The 19063-nt window shown below is 45.3% G+C and overlaps 1 protein-coding gene across 1 annotated transcript in view; it reads right to left on the reverse strand.

The window, feature by feature from the left end:
- Positions 1–19063, reverse strand: part of ARHGAP31 (Rho GTPase activating protein 31) — a 603437-nt gene that overhangs the window by 279086 nt on the left and 305288 nt on the right. Inside the window, exon 3 of the mRNA XM_069635924.1 lies at positions 18438–18582. Within this exon, the coding sequence (XP_069492025.1) occupies positions 18438–18582 (145 nt within the window). The remainder of the gene's footprint in view (positions 1–18437; positions 18583–19063) is intronic.

Here is a 19063-nt window from a genome sequence, read left to right on the forward strand (position 1 = left end):
AAATCGTCCGTATCTCTGGAACCGTTTGGGCTAGGAACGAGATTTAACTTTCCTCTGAAATCTTAGAATCTAAGCTTTCCAACGAACCTAGAACCGACTCCTTATACTTTTTCCGCAATCACGATTTACGCACTCGCAAAATTTACTGCGATTTGCGATTTTGGCTCAATTTCTCCACTTGCCAAAATAGCAGCTCCATTCTTTCTTTGGTTAAAATCCGTTTGCAACTTGGTAATAACTCATAGAGCATTGCTAAAGTGAGCCTGAACTAATACCAACACGCATCTCCCACTCACCCTGAATCTCTAGAGCAGGGGTGCACAACTGATTTTGACAGAGGGCCGAAAGTACCTTACATGATGGCTATAGTGGGCCAAAAAGTAAATGTGGGTGGGGCGGTAGGGGCGGTGGGGCGTGGTGTGGCAGGAGGCTTTTTCAACCCTCTATTTTCATTAAACACTATGCCCCATGGCTCCCACCCCCAAACACTATGCCCCATGACACCCACCCCTCATGCAAACACTATGCCCCATGGCCCCCACCCCTCATGCAAACACTATGCCCCAAGACACCCACCCCTCAGGCAAACACTATGCCCCATGGCTCCCACCCCTCAACCAAACACTATGCCCCATGACAGCCACCCCTCATGCAAACACTATGCCCCATGGCCCCCACCCATGCAAACACTATGCCCCAAGACACCACCCCTCATGCAAACACTATGCCTCAAGACACCCACCCCTCATGCAAACACTATGCCCCAATTCACCCACCCCTCAAGCAAACACTATGCCCCATGGCCCCCACCCCTCATGCAAACACTATGGCCCAAGACACCCACCCCTCATGCAAACACTATGCCCCAAGACACCCATCCCTCAAGCAAACACTATGCCCCATGACCCCCACCCCTCATGCAAACACTATGCCCCAAGACACCCACCCCTCATGCAAACACTATGCCCCAAGACAACCACCCCTCAAGCAAACACTATGCCCCATGGCCCCGACCCCTCATTCAAACACTATGCCCCAAGACACCCACCCCTCATGCAAACACTATGCCCCAAGACACCCACCCCTCATGCAAACACAATGCCCCAAGACACCCACCCCTCATGCAAACACTATGCCCCAAGACACCCACCCCTCATGCAAACACTATGCCCCAAGACACCCACCCTCATGCAAACACTATGCCCCAAGACACCCACCCCTCAACCAAACACTATGCCCCATGACACCCACCCCTCATGCAAACACAATGCCCAAGACACCCACCCCTCATGCAAACACAATGCCCCAAGACACCCACCCTCATGCAAACACTATGCCCCAAGGCACCCACCCCTCATGCAAACACTATGCCCCAAGACACCCACCGCTCAAGCAAACACTATGCCCCATGGCCCCGACCTCTCATGCAAACACTATGCCCCAAGACACCCACCCCTCAACCAAACACTATGCCCCATGGCCCCGACCCCTCATGCAAACACTATGCCCCAAGACACCCACCCCTCAACCAAACACTATGCCCCATGACACCCACCCCTCATGCAAACACTATGCCCCATACTCATACAGACCCCAACCCCCCCACCCCTGCATACAAACTAACAAGTATACACCATGCACCCATACAGACCCGAACCCCCACCCCCCAACTCAGCACACAAACCCACAAGCATACACCATGCACCCATACAGACCCGAACCCCCCACCCCCAACTCAGCACACAAACCCACAAGCATACACCATGCACCCATACAAACTCGAGCCCCCCCAACTCAGCACACAAACTCGCAAGCATGCACGCATACAGACTCGGACCCCCCACATCTCAACATACACTAAACGTGCACACAACAACAACAAACATTCAGGCAGACCCGACCCCACCCCTCCAGCCCTCCCACCCCCACCCTCCCAGCATCTCAACATACACTGCACTTGCACACAAACACATTCAGGCAGACCCGACCCCACCACCCCCCCACATCTCAACATACACTGCACTTGCCCACAAACACATTCAGGCAGACCCGACACACACCCCACACCCGCATCTCAACATGCACTTTCACACAACAACAAACATTCAGGCAGACCCGACACACACCCCCCGTCCGCATCTCAATACACACTGCACTTGCACACAAACACATTCAGGCAGACCCGACACACACCCCCTCTCCGCATCTCAACATACACTGCACTTGCACACAAACACATTCAGGCAGACCCGACACACACCCCACCCCCGCATCTCAGCATACACTGAACTTGCACACAAACACATTCAGGCAGACCTGACACACACCCCACCCCCGCATCTCAACATACACTGAACTTGCACACAAACACATTCAGGCAGACCCGACACACACCACACCCCCGCATCTCAACATACACTGCACTTGCACACAAACACATTCAGGCAGACCCGACACACCCCACCCCCGCATCTCAACATACACTGCACTTGCACACAAACACATTCAAGCAGACCCGACACACACCCCACCCCCGCATCTCAACATACACTGCAGACATACAAATACAAACACACCCATAGACACCCGACACCCCCCACCTCCGCATCTCAACATACAATGCAGACATACAAATACAAACACACCCATACACACCCGACACACACCCCCACCTCCGCATCTCAACATATATACAAAAACAAAAAACACAGGATGGAGCCGAGACAGACACACACAAACATACAGCCCCCCCACCATGTACTTACCCAGACGTCCTGGAACGCTGGCGAGGCTTCTGGCACTGCCCAAATCGTTTTGGGTTGGGTGTACCTCTACATCTGTGCACCCCGGTGCACAGATGTAGAAGTATACCCAACCCAAAACGATTTTTAGAAATGGAGGGACAGATGCAAAACAAGAGCCTCTTGCTTTGCATCCGTCCCTCCATTTTTAAACATCTTTTTTCTCCGGCTTTTACCCGGGCCGCCAGAGAGAGACAGTATGGATGGAACAAAGGGCCATCCATACTGCCCCTCTTCTGTGCGGCCCGTGGGGGGGTGGGGATTGCTCAGCCCCGACTTCATTCTGCCGGGGGGGGGGAGGAGGGCCCCGCAGCCCCCCCTACTCTGCACCCCTGCCAGGGCAGATTAGGTCACTGAGCCCCAGCTTCCCTGCAGCATACACACACACACCGCGTGACTCACGGCCCGGCAAGGAAAACAAAGACTTTCTTAATGGAGGGCGACATTTGCTGCTTGCGGGCCGCCTTCCATTAGGAAAGTCTTCAACCCTGCCGGGCCGCATCCAGCAGCATCACGGGCCGCACTTGGCCCGCGGGTCGTATGTTGTGCACCCATGCTCTAGAGCGAATTCAAATCAGTTGGCACATTTTCCCATCCATTGCCATCACATTTAAAAAGCATTTTGGGCCTGTGTTTCAAACTCCTACCTGTTTCCTCTAAGCTTGCTGGGGGGGAACTGAATTTCGTATTGTATTTGATTGCATTCCTGAGAACTGTGTGCTCCTCTTTCCATCTCCTTCCATTTCTTACATTGCATAGGGGAAGGGGGTGAATTGCCAGAGAAAAAGTGATTATCTTATCTTTTGCTAAAATCATATCAAGTATTTCTGTACTGCATTTTTTTCCTCATTGCTTTTCCCTTGAAACCATAAAAGTATTTTTGCTACTTTATCCATCCTATACTAACTCCTCATTGATTGTAAAGAAGTGTGCTAGTGCCAGATTACCCATTGTTGATCAACATCATATGTCTAAGTGTACTATCAGATATTAATTTATTATAAAGTGTGATATGTATATATTGTTTACATTTTCAAATAAACCTTTTAATTTGCAAAACAAACCTACTTCTTGGCTCAGTGGGGTCAGGGGGATTCTAAGAGGGGGGTGTTATACAAGGGTTGTCATCCAGTGTACTGAACTGGACATAAAAATACATCAATAAGGGTTTTCCTCAGCATCCCAGACTAGGCATTGACTTAGCTGTAGTGTTGATTGAATATCGCTTACAGCTTCTACTTCCATCGTTCACTATTACAACACTATTACAACAAAAAAAGCTCAACCCAAAGCGGTGTGTCTTCCCAATACTTAACAAATAGTCCTACAGGTGTTGAGGGCTGGATTTTGCACCAGACAAAGATAAAGTAGTTTCCTTGCTCCTTTTAGTAAAAAATACATTGGGCCCGATTCATGGAATATCTGTCCGTTCAAAGTGTACACAAACCCTGATTCATGGAACTGTGCAAAGTGTATTTTTGCTGTGCAAAGTCCGGGCAAAGTCATTTTGTACTGCAAAAATGGCCATGCGCTGACTTTGCCCGGACTTTGCACTGCAAAAATACACTTTGCACACGTCCATGAATCAGGGTTTGTGTCGGCAGTGCAAAGTCACTTTGAACCGTGCAAATATTCCATGAATCGGGCCCATTTTCTTTTTATCTAGTTTCTTACCCAACTCAGAGTTGTTCAGAAAAAAGTTATAATTTGTTCTTTAAACAACTATCCCTTATGTTATCACTCCATCCTTGGATCCCCTGTACAAAAATGTACAATGTTTCAAACAAACCTTCATAAGTTTCATAATATCACACATGCATTATTGTGTTCCTTGTGAACGATATCGGTTTGCCAAAGTATTCACATCTTAGTATGTTGTCATGATGTATCCTCATAATATTTTGTCCTTATAAGGATTTGTCCTCAAATGTATCCTCTCTCCTCTACACGTGTTTCACCACATGTGATTTCGGTGGGTCATCATGAGGGTCTGTGCTTCATTCTTTACTGTGATATTGAATTGTAATTGGTTATTTATAACATGCTTAATACCCAGAGGTTTCTAAGCGCAGACTCAGGGATCGAACCTGAGTTGCTTCGCACCATCTTGCTTCCAAAGCGAGCGCAGTGAGTCTGAGCTATCCTCCCAATATTGTAGACATGATTGGGTCTTTATGATTTCAAGCTGAGCATGCTTATATATCTCACGGGATATTCTTACATATATACATTTGGAAGTATCTTTCATTTTCTTTAGCTGGATACATTCATCCAGATCCTCCTGTACCCTCCAAAGGCTGTTCCACCATATCCCAAAAATGATTGAACCAGACATTAAAAGTAACGCATCCCTGCTGAGAAGTTTGGGTCCTCCTCTATTTAAGTATTGCAGCCCTTCTGAAAAGTACAGACATCGAGCAGGAAAGTGCCACCACTGTTGTTCCTTCTAGACATGCTGGTTCTGTACGATTGTAACTATTGTACCCCTTCTGAGAAATCCTGTAATCCTGTTGTGCTATGATTACTTGTAACGCGCACTTACGCCCGAAGGCATCTCGGCGGTATCCCCCGTTGGCGCACTGCAGCTTTTCTGTGCAGGGCCAGTTCACCACTTTAAAACACCACAGCTCTGTTGTGGAATATCTGTACTTGCCCATTGTAATATTACAGCCCTTCTGGGAAGGGCCAGCACTGTCCCATTAAATATTGCATCCCTACTGTTAAGTGCAGAGATGCTCCATGCAAGTATTGCAGCCACGTAGATACATGCCATTACTGTGTCATAAAATGTATCATAGCAGAGCAGTGCACTTACTCTCCTTTTAGCTTCCGAAAGCCTTCTGGGAAGTGCAAGTAGAGTCCCATCAAAAAATTGGAGGCCTGCAACATTGAAACTCCCCCTTTTATGTATTGCAGCCCTTCTGAGAAGTGCAAGTAAAGTCCCATCAAAAAATTGGAGGCCTGCATCATAGAAACTCCCCCTTTTATGTATTGCAGCCCTTCTGAGAAGTGCAAGTAAAGTCCCATCCAAAAATTGGAGGCCTGCAACATTGAAACTCCCCCTTTTTATGTATTGCAGCTCTTCTGAGAAGTGCAAGTAAAGTCCCATCAAAAAATTGGAGGCCTGCAACATTGAAACTCCCCCTTTTATGTATCGCAGCCCTTCTGAGAAGTGCAAGTAAAGTACCATCAAAAAGTTGGAGGCCTGCAACATTGAAACTCCCCCTTTTATGTATTGCAGCCCTTCTGAGAAGTGCAAGTAAAGTCCCATTAAAATATCGAAGGCCTGCAATATTGCAACTCCCCTTTAATGTATTGCAGCCCTTCTGAGTCCCATTAAAATATCGGTTCTTGCTTCTCTACCTTCAATAGAGAGTAAGTAACACTCGATACCATAACATGTTTTATGTTATGAACATATTGAGATAATACCTGTCTGGAAGATCTTTGCTAATAACTTAGCATAGTGCCATTATTTGTAGCACTGAAGAATCAGTGGTTTAGCTACTGGTACAGGAGTATTTGTAGGCACACCATTGATATTGATGATTCGGATTGATTGATTCGGACAACATTTCTCTCGAACTTGTCGTGCCCAGGATAGGCTTTGTGCTCCTTGCTGGGCTAGGATATCTGCTAGATCCCCCCAGTAGATAGTCAGGTGTGTTAATTTTTAATCGTAGCAAACACCATTGATGCCTAACTCCAAGCGCAAGGGTAAAGAGAGGGTGATCGTGGCAAGCAAAAGTTATTTGGTTAAGGTGGCAATCTGTGTATGCTCTAAACATGAACGATTACAGCTGCCCCATAGTTCAGTTACGTGTAAGGCCAGGAGTTAGGTCAATGGGTCAATTTATTGATTTACTTCCATATTTTTTTAGAAAATTTGCTATCCGCATTTCCATGTCTGGAGTAAGCTAGGGTCTTACACCTATGTAGTCGTAATGACTAACTCTTTCAATAAGAATATTGCTGAAGTATAATGGCGGAGCAGTTTTTTCTTTTTGGCCCAAATCATGACCTTTGTCTTTTTATGACTGGTTTCCAAACCTATCTTAGATAAATATTAGTGAAGGCTTCAATTGCGTGTTGAATACTGCTTCAAGTTTGGCTGATCAAAACAGTATTGTCAGAGAACAGGATCATTCAATTGTTCCTATTGTTTAGGGCAGGGGCATCTATCTCCAACTGGTCCAGTTCATTTGCTAATTTATTGATGTACAAATTAAAAGGAGTTGGTGCCAGGGAGCATCCATGGCTTACGCCTCTACCAATGGGAAATGGCTCTGTAACTTCAGCACCCGAGCCATAACGGACTAGGGAAAATTTGCAGGAGTCAAGATTCTTAATTAATTCGGTTAAGTCAGAAGGAACACTGAAATAATGCATATGTTGCCATAAAAGATCTCTTGGTATGGAATCAAATGACATACGAAGATCAACAAACCTTAAATATACTGTTTGGTTCATGAGTTTAGTAAACTTTTCGTTTATTACGAATAATCTGAAAAGTTGATCAAGAGGGCTGACTCCTGTTCTGAAAACTGCTTGTAGGTCTGTGAGTATGCTGCTATTAATCATCCAATCTTCTAGTCTCTTTGAAAGAAAGTTGGCAAAGATTTTAGCCCTGATGTCAATCAGTGAAATTGGATGGTAATTGGATGGATCACAGCGGCTCCCTTTGTTATGGACAGGAACTATTAGAGCGCCTCTCCATGATAATCGAATGTGTTCATCCGATGAAATGCTATTAGATAGTTTCCGAGAAACCTGAATCCAGATTGACTTTTGTTTAAGGAAGAGCTCTGCTGGAATAGAACCAATTCCACGGGCTCCATTGTTTTTTTTGGGAATCCACTGCTGCTTCTACCTCTTTGAAAGAAACGGTGAGCCTGAGCAGTTAATAGGAGGAGCACAGTAGAGTATAGGGAATATCGGGATCACTGGCCCTACCAAGTTTACAATGTATGGAACTAAAGTGGGATGTCCATTAGTCGTGGGTGATGTAGTGTCAAGGGATATACGGTTCTCATCTGAACTTTGGGTGACTATTTTCCAAAAAGATCTAAACCTTTTTTATGTATTGTTCCAAATAGACCCACCCATTTCACAATTAAATTCTTTCTTTTTGCATCTATCAGTGTTTTATAGTAAAGTCTTAGACATCTGATAGAGGTGAGATTTCTGTTGCCAGATGGTTTTAAGGGACATAGTAGACTTTGCTTAGAAAGCTTACATTTGTGGTCAAACCAGCTTTGACAACTGGAATTTCTTCTTTTGATTACTGAGCATTGTTTTGTAACAAAGAGTCTTACTGCATTGCCTATTGAGTCCCACACCCTTCAGGAGAGATAACATTTTGTTGGGTTAAGATGTTTTCAAGACTTGGAATTAACGAGTCATATAGGTCTGGATCTTGTCCTGGGATTCGATCGACTTCCATTTTACTCTCCTTCTTATTTGTTTGAAGTGAAATTACAGAGGATAGAAGAGTTTTTGAAGTCCTATGGGCACCAGGTAATGTAAGATGAAGTGGAGTGTGGTCACTTTCTACACGATTTATAACTTTGAAATCTCGTGCTACCTTCCAACTCCCCAAAGTCGTCAGTACAAAGTCTATGTGCGACTGTCTAGTAAGAGTATGGAATTTGGGTTTGGCAGGAATGTTGCTCTCGAATGTGCCATTACATGGTCTAAAACCTCTTGTTAGAAGATATTCTATCATTTTGAGAGCATGATTTCAGTGAGGTGTACAGTGGAGGAAGCAAACTACCCAAAATTTGTCATGGTGTTCTAATAGAAAATTGTATTGCTCGACCATCTCTAGTCGAGTGTTGAAGTCACCCACCAACACGATAAGCACTTTCATACTAGATAAGGTGTTGGCAAGCGACTCCAAACCTTTGTTGTGAGCAATCAAGTCCTCGACTGCTTTCTCTGTCGGTTGGCGATATAGGTTGAACAAAAGGACTGCCGCACTGTCATCTGTGTTCCAACTAATTATTAGGATGTTCATGAAGGTTGAAGTAAGTCACCGAAACTTGCGTTTCAGGTAATCCTTAACATACGACCACTCGGGCGGCCCATTTTCACTTTTTGTGTGGGTGTGGAAAGACAGGAATAGCCTTGTTTGTCTCTTTCGTCTAGCAACCAGGTTGCTTAGAAACACAGAATATAAAATTCTCCTGAAAAACCGTGCCAATCCTCATCCCCCCATGTCCCCATTACACCTGCTATGTTCCATGAGATAAATTCTATATCAAAACATCCGGTATCAAGGCGCTGGGTGGAAGATTTTGACTGTATGGCGGGAGTATGTCAATCCATTTCAATAATCTGCTCTTCCATATGATCACAGGGCAATCTCATGGGCATAAAGAATAGAGTAGGACTAAATTGTATCAATTAACCTTGAGGGGGATATGATGTCGCGTCCATCGCCATAAGTCCATCGACAAGGGATTGATCCCTAATACTAATTCAATTCTATCAAGGCAGTTATCCTGCCCTCGTTTGCATCTTATCCACTCAATCATGTTCTCTCTTATTATTGAATTACATCGTCTCGTGCTGATAGGCATTTTGTTATGTACTGCCATCATATGCTTGGTCAGTCACACTGTACGACAGAGTCTGCCATCATATGGGCAGAAAATATCATGATTTTCCAGACATTCAGACTAATTACAAGTTTGGTGGTATTTTGATGGTAAATCCACAGAGATACCACCAAACTGTAACACCGTTACCAGCACTTGGTCCAGCAGATTGCACATGGCGGTAGGCAGTGTGAGTCCCCATTAAATGGAGTCCACAGGACTCCAAGGAGAATTTATGGAGTATTATACTTGGCGGTAATTCCACCAGTGCTAATTCCGCCAAATTGGCCAATTTTGGGCAGTATGGTGTAGCTTCTTGCTGGAGGTTTTTCCTCCACCTTACCCCCAAACTCGTAGTTTGGCGTTGCGGTAATGTGGTGGTACACGGTATTACTGCATCATTCGTTGTTTATGTTTCTCCCCTGTTCCCCTCACTTTGACTGGTCGCGCTCTGAAACACATATGTACGAGCGCGATATTAATAAAATATGATATCATATCATATCACTGCCCCACTTACAATGAGGCCCATTGTCATGTCAGGTTACTCTGAACCACTGGGCGGGCTCCAGCACCGATGTACTCCAAATGGTGTCAGTAACTCTGGAAAGCTAGGCAACACTTGGGAAATGTGTCCGGGCCTGATCATGTGACCACTTTATTGGCGTCATCGCCCCCATATACAGGTACTGCCATCATACACTAGGTGCAGCCTCTAATAGTGCCATACAATGCCTGATACAGTCACCATATGTTCAAGGTATGACGCCACATGTGCAACCTCTAATGACCCAATAATGTCGCCATGGGGCTAGTCTGGTCACCATATATACAGTATTGCCTCACTGCTGCTGCCCTTATGTGCCAAGTGCAGCTCTTTAATCCCATTATAGCCCTGATACAGTAAGACCCCCAAGTGGCCTGTAGGGATAGTTTCATTTTTTTCAAAGACTTGACTATTCTCGTTCTGCAGGGGTATATGGTCCAATAATATAATAACAATGGGACTGAAGACACATCCCCCATTATGTGCTTCTTGGGTTCTAAATACATTTGCAAATCAATAAACCGGTTAGGCAGGACTACCAGTGGCAGCTGGCAACATAAACCACAGAATACGCTGAAAGCCTTAAACCCAAGCAAGAAGGGGCAGGCATGGCGTGACATCAAGCAGACAGGACACAGTGTGGGAGATGCTGACAGGGCCTGACCACGGGGGAGAGCCGCCTGGGCTGGACCACAAACAGCTGCATGGGTGAGTTGGCAGAGCGACTTGCCAGCTATCCTTCTAAGGAGCGTGTTTGTATTGCACCCTTCTAACACTTTACTCACAGATGGCTTCACGCTCTCCAGCACTGCTGTGGAAGGTGACTTGATTCTTGCCGGCTTGCCGCGCGAGTGCCGTGCCACAGCTCGGCCTCTTGTTTTCCATACTCTTCTGCCCTTGCCCACACGCATGCATGCTTGCTCCTGGGCATGGGCTACCTACAGAGCTGGCACGCTGGATGGGAAGGAGGTCTCGGGTACCCCTGGGGAGTGGATCCATGTAGCAAAACCAACATTCCCCATGGTAGGTGTGACTTTGCACCACCACATGGGTCCAGAGTTGGGCTGTTGCTTTACAATCCACTGTCATCCTGACACTCGTACTCCAGATGGCTCTGAGTGTTTAATGGATGCCTCTGCAGCCCCTGGAGTGCAGGGGCCCCTCACTATTCAGGGCCCCAGAGATCGCTCCCAATCACAGGTGTGTCTCTAGTTAGCTTGGCGGCCCCTCACTGCATTGTCTAGATGACACAACTTCCTTTTGTGATACGCAACTGGGCGGTTCAATATTGGACCAATATATTCAAAAACTGTTTCCAAGGGAAATCAACATCATTTAGCTCAAAATACTAATGGCCAACTGTTGGACCAAGACCAATATTATAATTAACAAAAGGATAGCCAAAATGTGTTCATAATTTGATTTCTAATGTATCTTCATACATTTTGTATTTATATTGCTTAATTAAACAATAATGCCATATTTGAAGGGCATTACCATGTGGAAACTGCCATGCGCCCAAGATAATGGACCAAGGGACGTGACCATCTGATAATGTCATGAGGAGGGGGGCATTTTGGTGTTGGAACATTTCACCCACTGATGGTAGAATATTCTGTTTAAAATAAGGAAAGACAAAGGAGACACAATGGGATGTTAGGACAGAAGCCTTACACCAGCCATTCGAATGCTGGGTCAGGGCGCTAGCCAATCAGGGAGCTCGGGCCGCGGGCTTTATTCTCTGGTATAATCCTTCGTTCCGAGATCTCTAGTGTCACATGCCCCTCGCCCTGCAACTCCATGGTTCCCCGTCCCCTCCCCATGCCACCTTAGGCACCCATGAGTAACCACATGTGGGGTCTAAAGGATAAGGAAAAATACCAAAACATAGAAAATAGGAAAAGTACCTTTCTTCAGTCCTGTGATGCTGCATAGAGAACAGGTGTCCGTTTTCTGTGTTGATTCGGAATCGATACTGAAAACGGACTCCAGCTCCCGATGCAGCTTCACAGGATTGAAGAAAGGTACTTTTTTTCCTTTTTTAAATTTTTCTTTAGCTTTCAGCTCTGGCGTGTGGTTACTTGCAGGTGCATCTGTAATACATGCACACTCATTCATTCTTCAGTCTCCACAATGCACTATTGTCAAGCACATAGAAGCCAACCAATGACTAAGCAATTCTCAACACAAATATAAAAATGTCAAACACAAATACATAAATGTCTACCTGCATGCGTTTCGGCGCAAAAGGGCTAGGCAATGTACATGCCCACCTTCTTCAGGACAAATTAACGTAATTTATGTTGTGTTGGTACATAATAGTTCATGCAATTTGGACAACACATCTCAATGATCAGACGAGACAACCATTGGTTATCCATCCAGGGCTAATCCAACTCAAAACAGCCTCCCTTACACACAAATGCCTCAATAATGCAGCCTCTCAGTACCTTACCGAAACATTCACCAGGAATAATCCCTCCCGAACCACTAGATCTTGTAACTCAGGTTGCCTTAGAGTCCCCAGGTTAAGACTGAAGAAAGTAGGTGGTAGTAGCATCCCCGTCATGGAACTCCCTACCCACCACCTTAAGATCAGACCAATCCTTCCTTCAATTCAGGAAAAGCCTCAAACTTTGGCTCATCTCCAAAGACCTCCCACACTGCTAGCCGTCTACAACCATAATTTATTCAGCGCCTACGGTGTATCTCAGTATACTACTGTAGCCCTATTGTCAACACTCACCAGATCTTGCCTTACACCCTAGTGGACTGTACTATAATCATGCATATATCTGTACTATGTCATATTGTATATTATCCCTTACTCTTGTATAGTTCTGTACTACATTATATTTTATCATACATTGTAATACTCTATGTTGCAACTACGAAACTGCATATTCTTGTAATGTGCCCAGATGCCTACGGGTGAGGAGCGCTTTATAAATAGTAAAACAAACAAACAAACAATTTATGTGTGGGTCCTTTTTCCATTTGGATCCTTAAATACACAGTTGATATGTTGAGTGTTCATCAATTAAAATGATATACCTCCTAATATTAAAATGTTGAGACCAGTATGTATAAAATACATGCCATTTCCTTCACATCTCAATATTCGTTCATAATGTTCACAAAATAGCTTGAAATCACGTTCATCCATGTGTGCTCTTGTTCATCTATTAAAGTCCTCACATGATGATCTCATCATTTTGAGAAGGGATTCCTTCAGTTTTCTTGACCCAAATATGTAGTTACAGGCCAAATGGAAATGGATTTAATCATGTTCCTTTGATCCTGTTTTGAATGCCACAGCACCAACCAGCATCAGTTTGCAGCCGCGAGACTCAAGATGGTGTCTCCGGGTACACAGATTGCAAGGCTTAGGTCTGTCCCCGGATGGCGGTAAACTTAGAGGCCCCTAATTTTTTGATAGATCACCAGCTTGTTCAATTCTACAATTACCAGAATACATCGGTATGGAAGGGGAAGTGGCAACAGAGGAAAAGTGTGGTTTTGTCTGTGACATTGCGGCACGTTACTCAACACTACAAATCTAAAACGCGCTATGTAAAAAAAAAGATCTTGCACCTGCAACTCACTGTGCGTTCTGAGTTTGAAAAGTACAGCCGGAGTAGGCTTATTTCATCCACCTTTGTAGAAGTGATCATTGAAGCTAGTGGGACTCATTGCGATTTTGACAGTATCTTTGCCGGTGCTAACGGCGGATTGCGGCCGGACTCGTAAAATGTTACCAGCGTCTGACTTCCCGGTGCTACCAGGAGATTCCAAGTCCAGAGACCCGGGAAGTCATGCGCCGGTAAAATGTAAGTCCCCATTCCCATTGGACTCTATGGGAGTGGGGACACGGAAGCACAGGCATCGTTGCTAACAGTGACAGTGCTTCCGTGACCGGTCTGCCTACTGTGGTTGCTGAGCCTGGCTGGGTCAAACCAGTCAGGCACAACGTCTCCGCCAGGCAGGCTCATAGTTTGCCGGTCCGGAAACAAGGGTGCCGGTAAGCTCACCGGAACCATTGTTTCCGGAACGGCAAACTTATAATGAGGCCCATCTTGTAATAGTTGTTGATGAAAAGAAATACTTGGCGGTTTTGTTTTCCAGTGATTTTTATATCACAATCGTATAAATACTGTCACAAGGAGAAAAGAGTATACATTACATTAAATTAGACACAAGCACTGCGAATACACGTTTCTGAAAATGGAAGACATTTTGAGTCCTGAAAAGGATCTGGATGAATAGGTTGAAGAGCAAGGTTGCGTGGCACATTAGGCTATTCAACTTTATCCCAGACGAACCCTACCCTAGGGACTAGGCAAAGAAGGATGGCGTGTAGGGTCCATTAAGGAGAAGCCGCTCCTGTTGTAAACATGCCAGTGAGTGTAGGTGGTCAGACATCTTGAGGTGGCAAACAAAATAAAATCGATATTTTTGGTGGAATAATTGACAATATTGGATTGGTTTGAGCAGGTCAGTTCACCCTCTTTGATCTTCTGGATTCCTTACGATACAGAGAGGACTTTAACTTGCAATTACGAGAGGGGGAGGGAGAGTCAGTAACACTTTCTGTGATTGGGTGATATCTCGTGTTGCTGCCTCAATTAGCAGTCGTTTGCAAATAGAAGATCACGTAAAGATGGATCTGGAGTCAAGTGAAGCCCCTCTGATAAACACTGGAACTGCGCCAGTTCAAGACCTCACAATAGGTGGGCAGGAGCGTGAGTTATGTATGGACAGAGTCACAGACCAAACACATTCCATTGTCCCCTTCCAGCCCAGCCCCCACTAGCCATATCCGCTCCTTTGAAGAAGAGACCCCTCTGCTCTAATTGTCAGAGCAACGGTATCTCACGGCACCTAAAAGTGACTCTGATTTCTTGCCTCCTAGGGATGTTTTCTATCTGCTCACCAGCCCGGGTTCATGTAGAGCAGCCTCGGTCCCAGCTATCTTCACTATCCCCGAGCTCCTGACTTCACCACACTCTCACGAGTACCCTTTAACCCTCACTCCACTGCACCTGTTCTTCAGAGCCCCCCAAAAGATCACATGTCTAGGAGATAGGACCCACCACTCCAGCTGGTTGTCTGACAGGGGACTACCACATTCCTCTCCCGAGGCATAAAGTACACCTTAGTCCTTACTGTCTCTAAGGCAGTTTCCATGATGTCCCATTAAGCGGTATTGCCCACGGCTGCGGGCAACACCAGAGGTTATGGAGCCAGAAGCTTGATTCATGGGCCCGAGATAAAGGCCAGGAAGATGTTACCACCATGAACATCTTGCTGCAATGCGAGATGAGGTTTGTTAAGATGATCTTTCTTCTTCTGCGGGCAATGTTCAGTGCGTGAAGGAGAAACCGACATACTGCACCCACCATCGCCTTACAGTGGTGCAACTAGCTGCTCGGTCAGGAGACGCAGGACCTCAGTTCCAAAAAGACCTGGGTGTTTTCAGGAATTGGGTCATCCTTTGTGGACCTGCTACTTTTCCCACTCAGAGTGATAAGGGAATAGTCAACCGCTCCCTGGCCTGGTGGAATTCATCTGCGTGGATGCCCACGGTGATGATGGCCTCCTCCACGATGCCATCAGTGACTATGGTTACTTTTGGTCTAGCCCTACTGGATGCATCTCCTTTTCCTATGGGCCATGGCTCTACACAGAAACATCCTTTAGGTGTTGAGGATATTGGTGCCCCAGTGTTAGCAGTGGCACAGCTGTTCTTTTATCTGGGCACTGATGAGCCATGTGGCTGGGTTTTCTCAGATTTTGGGATTTGGGTGTGCTCACCTGGGCCTTTATATGGACTTGCGTACTTACATACTTGCAGCTTTTCAAAGCTCCCTATGGTCTGTGATATTCTTGTCCACTAGATGCTGCTTTAACTCTGCCTCGCAATTCTTGCAAATAAGCTCACAAGTGACCAAATTATACATTCCCTCAAATGTGTCCAAATTGTTACCAGTGACTCATTCATTTAGATACTTTGAGGACAAATGTGTAAACACCTAAATAATCTGATTTTCTGTTTTTGGGAGTTTCTCTAAAACTCCTAAGTAATTTCTCTGGAGCCTTGCAAACATTCCTGAAGATTGCAGACTTCATTTTGGAATAAACGTTCCTCTACTCTGAAGCTAATTAAATGATGACATTGGTGCTCCGTGTTGGTAAGTGACGCCTCATGGCTGCACCCACCAATCCTTCTTTCATGTCCTGCAGCTGGAAGGCTAACTCTTGTGTTTCAAACCATTCAAAGATGTCTTTCCCCACCTCATATGTCTGGACTCAGACCTTGAGGAGGTGGCGCCCGGGCTTTCAACAGCTGCCACCACTTGAAACACTTTCCTCCAGATCTGTTTGCAGATTTGCCTCTGTTCCTCAAGTTCTAACTTACGTAACATCACACAATCCTTCTCTTTCTGCCCCTCTTCCAGCCACTCTGCTAGGGCCCACCCTCCTTTCCTCTAGAAGAAGCTTTTAGAGGACATCTCCACCACAGTGAAACTACCATAGAACCTGGCCGAGACATAAGATCCAAATGAAGCTTAGGACTTAACTGAGACATTGGATCTTTGGAAACCTATGCTGCCTGTCCTTTGGGAAAAATAGCGAGATCAGCTATTACTGTTTCTATCCCAATTGATTACCACATCCCCCCACTAGAATGGGTATATGGGGTCTCACTTTGGCCTTCTGGATCTCCTCCACCACCCTTGCTTCCTGAAAAGCTTGGAGGAATTTCGGCATTTCGGGTTTGTTAATATTACTGCCATGAAAGAGTCCCCTTTCCTGACACAGATCAGGAAGTGAGCTAGACCTTCACCCCTTCACGGACTCCATGGTAAGTTTCATTGTGCGAAAATACCAAAAGTCCCTTGCCATTGTTTCTAATGTTGCCTGCACCATCTTTTATTTTGCCTGACTAAGCTGTAGGTGCAGTCTGCCAGCTACCAGTAGAACAGGTATTAGCATAATTGTTTGGGTTTTTTTGATCGAATGATACATTTAACCGGAATTGTCCAGTACCATTCGATCAAATAAAAACGATCAGTTAGGCTAATACATACCGAACATGGGGAGCGTGGGTTGTATGGGTGTCCCCCACTCCCTTGGATTGGTATGTATTAGCCTTGGGGGATTGCAGGGGTTTCCCTCGCTTCCTCAATATTGGCGGTGGGGGACCGGAAAAAAAAGAAGAAAAAGGGACCCAGCGGCGTCAGATCCGACCCGCGTTAGAGGGGCGGATCTGATGCCGCAGGGCTGAAGTGGACCAGGCGGCGAGCAAACAGGTAAGTGGGGAAGGGGGTTGGGGAATGGGGTTTAGAGGGAGGGTGGTGTGGGTTGGTGTGAGTGCGTTTGATCCTCTTAGAATTAATCGCATGCAGCCTGTTTTATTTCGAAAATGTTCCCGCAATCAATTCTCAGATGGACAAATACCATCAAACCGTATAACAAAATGACTACTGCTCTGTAGTAGTACCCAGATGAGTATTTAATACAACTCCTACTCAGTCCCACTCTGCCACTAAACCAGCAGTGATCCCAATCATAAAAGTGAAACAGGCACAGCCTGACAGTTATACAGCCTTCATCTGTTAGGGCAGTCTGATTAGCAAACCTCACTTTTAGAGACAGAACTATATTATTTTCTAAAAATGAAAAAGCACACACTACTCCACCCTCACATATGACATCCTGCCACAGATAGAGAAAGATAACAGTAAATGCAAATAAAAATAATTTGCAAGAAAGAGTGAATTCATTTAAAATATGAGGCAATTAAAGAAATGATACAGAGCAGGCATATTTGGAACAAGAGATTACAGGAACTACCAGGACAATAAGCTGTTTCAATGAAACATTTATTTGTGCAGCACACACAATGACAGATGTTCTATGCGCTGGTTTGCATAGGAGAGTGGAAGAGTGAGAGGCTCATGGAATAGCAGAGATTATAAGGCACTACGTCCTGGCTATAAACCAACTAGAAATCTGCACTCTTCTTCCTCTTATTTGATTTCTTTCACTCCTTTCTGGTGGAACAAAAACGGAGGAGATGATACTTTATTTGTCCAAGATTCTGATCGATGGAACTAACTTCCCCTTTCTTTGTGTAGAAAAAGCATCAGAAAACGAACATATTAGCAAGATACATCATCTTCAGTCCCTGACTTTACCATAACATAACAGACTACAGGTGAGTGAAGGGAAAATTGCGGGATAGGCATAGAAGCTTGCTCACAGGGTTCCATGTCATATCAGCACGGGACGAAAGGACGTTGTATCGCTCACAGCTAAGAGTCATTTTATTCTATGAAAATGGCACAAGCAAAGACAGAGAACAGAAGAAATAGGAAACTCAGATCACATTCCTTGCTCAGGAAATTCTGACTCAGACTAGCATAAAAGCAAAGATTCCTTGGGAAAATTGATTACAAGTCAAGGTATTGAGAAGAAAAGGCTTACCGTGAATTTCTTGTAGAGTTCGTAGGTGAGGAGGGGGTTCGGCAGCTCCCTGAAGTATAGCTTGCATAGGGAGCCCACGCAGTGGATGTCCTGAAGATAAACCTCTTTCGTCAGGTCGGGACCCTGATCTGAACCAAACTCCTGCCTGAAAAGCATAAACCGAGATTTAAAAGGAATGAAAGCGGTTGTAGGGACCTCCACGCAGGGGTATCTAACTTCCAGAGAAGGACACAGCTCCTCGTGGGAGTGAGGGGAAAAGATGTGACGACCACATCTGACCAGCTGAAGCTGTCTGTAATTAGAAACAGTGTTAACCAGAAATGTTAGTCTGACAAACCAATATCCAATCAAACTGATCCAAATGGGTATACCACTTGCTCAACAAGAACCCCTTCCTGAATGCTCAAGAGTTAGTAACTTTAATTGATGGGCCTAAAATATGGGCAGCTCCACCGATCGGCCTGAAGAACCAGTCAGACCTGCATGGATACTTCATGAGAGGCTCCTCTACCAGCCAAGAGAGGACCTTCTTCTGATCAAGCAACGGTGATTCATAACTCTATGGATTATTCAAGCGAGGACCTCTACCATCCAACCAACAGTGATTCATACCTGCACAGATTATT

This window comes from Ambystoma mexicanum, chromosome 7p (assembly GCF_040938575.1).
Source record: "Ambystoma mexicanum isolate Mex_15411 chromosome 7p, UKY_AmexF1_1, whole genome shotgun sequence".
In the NCBI taxonomy this organism is placed as follows: Eukaryota; Metazoa; Chordata; class Amphibia; order Caudata; family Ambystomatidae; genus Ambystoma; species Ambystoma mexicanum.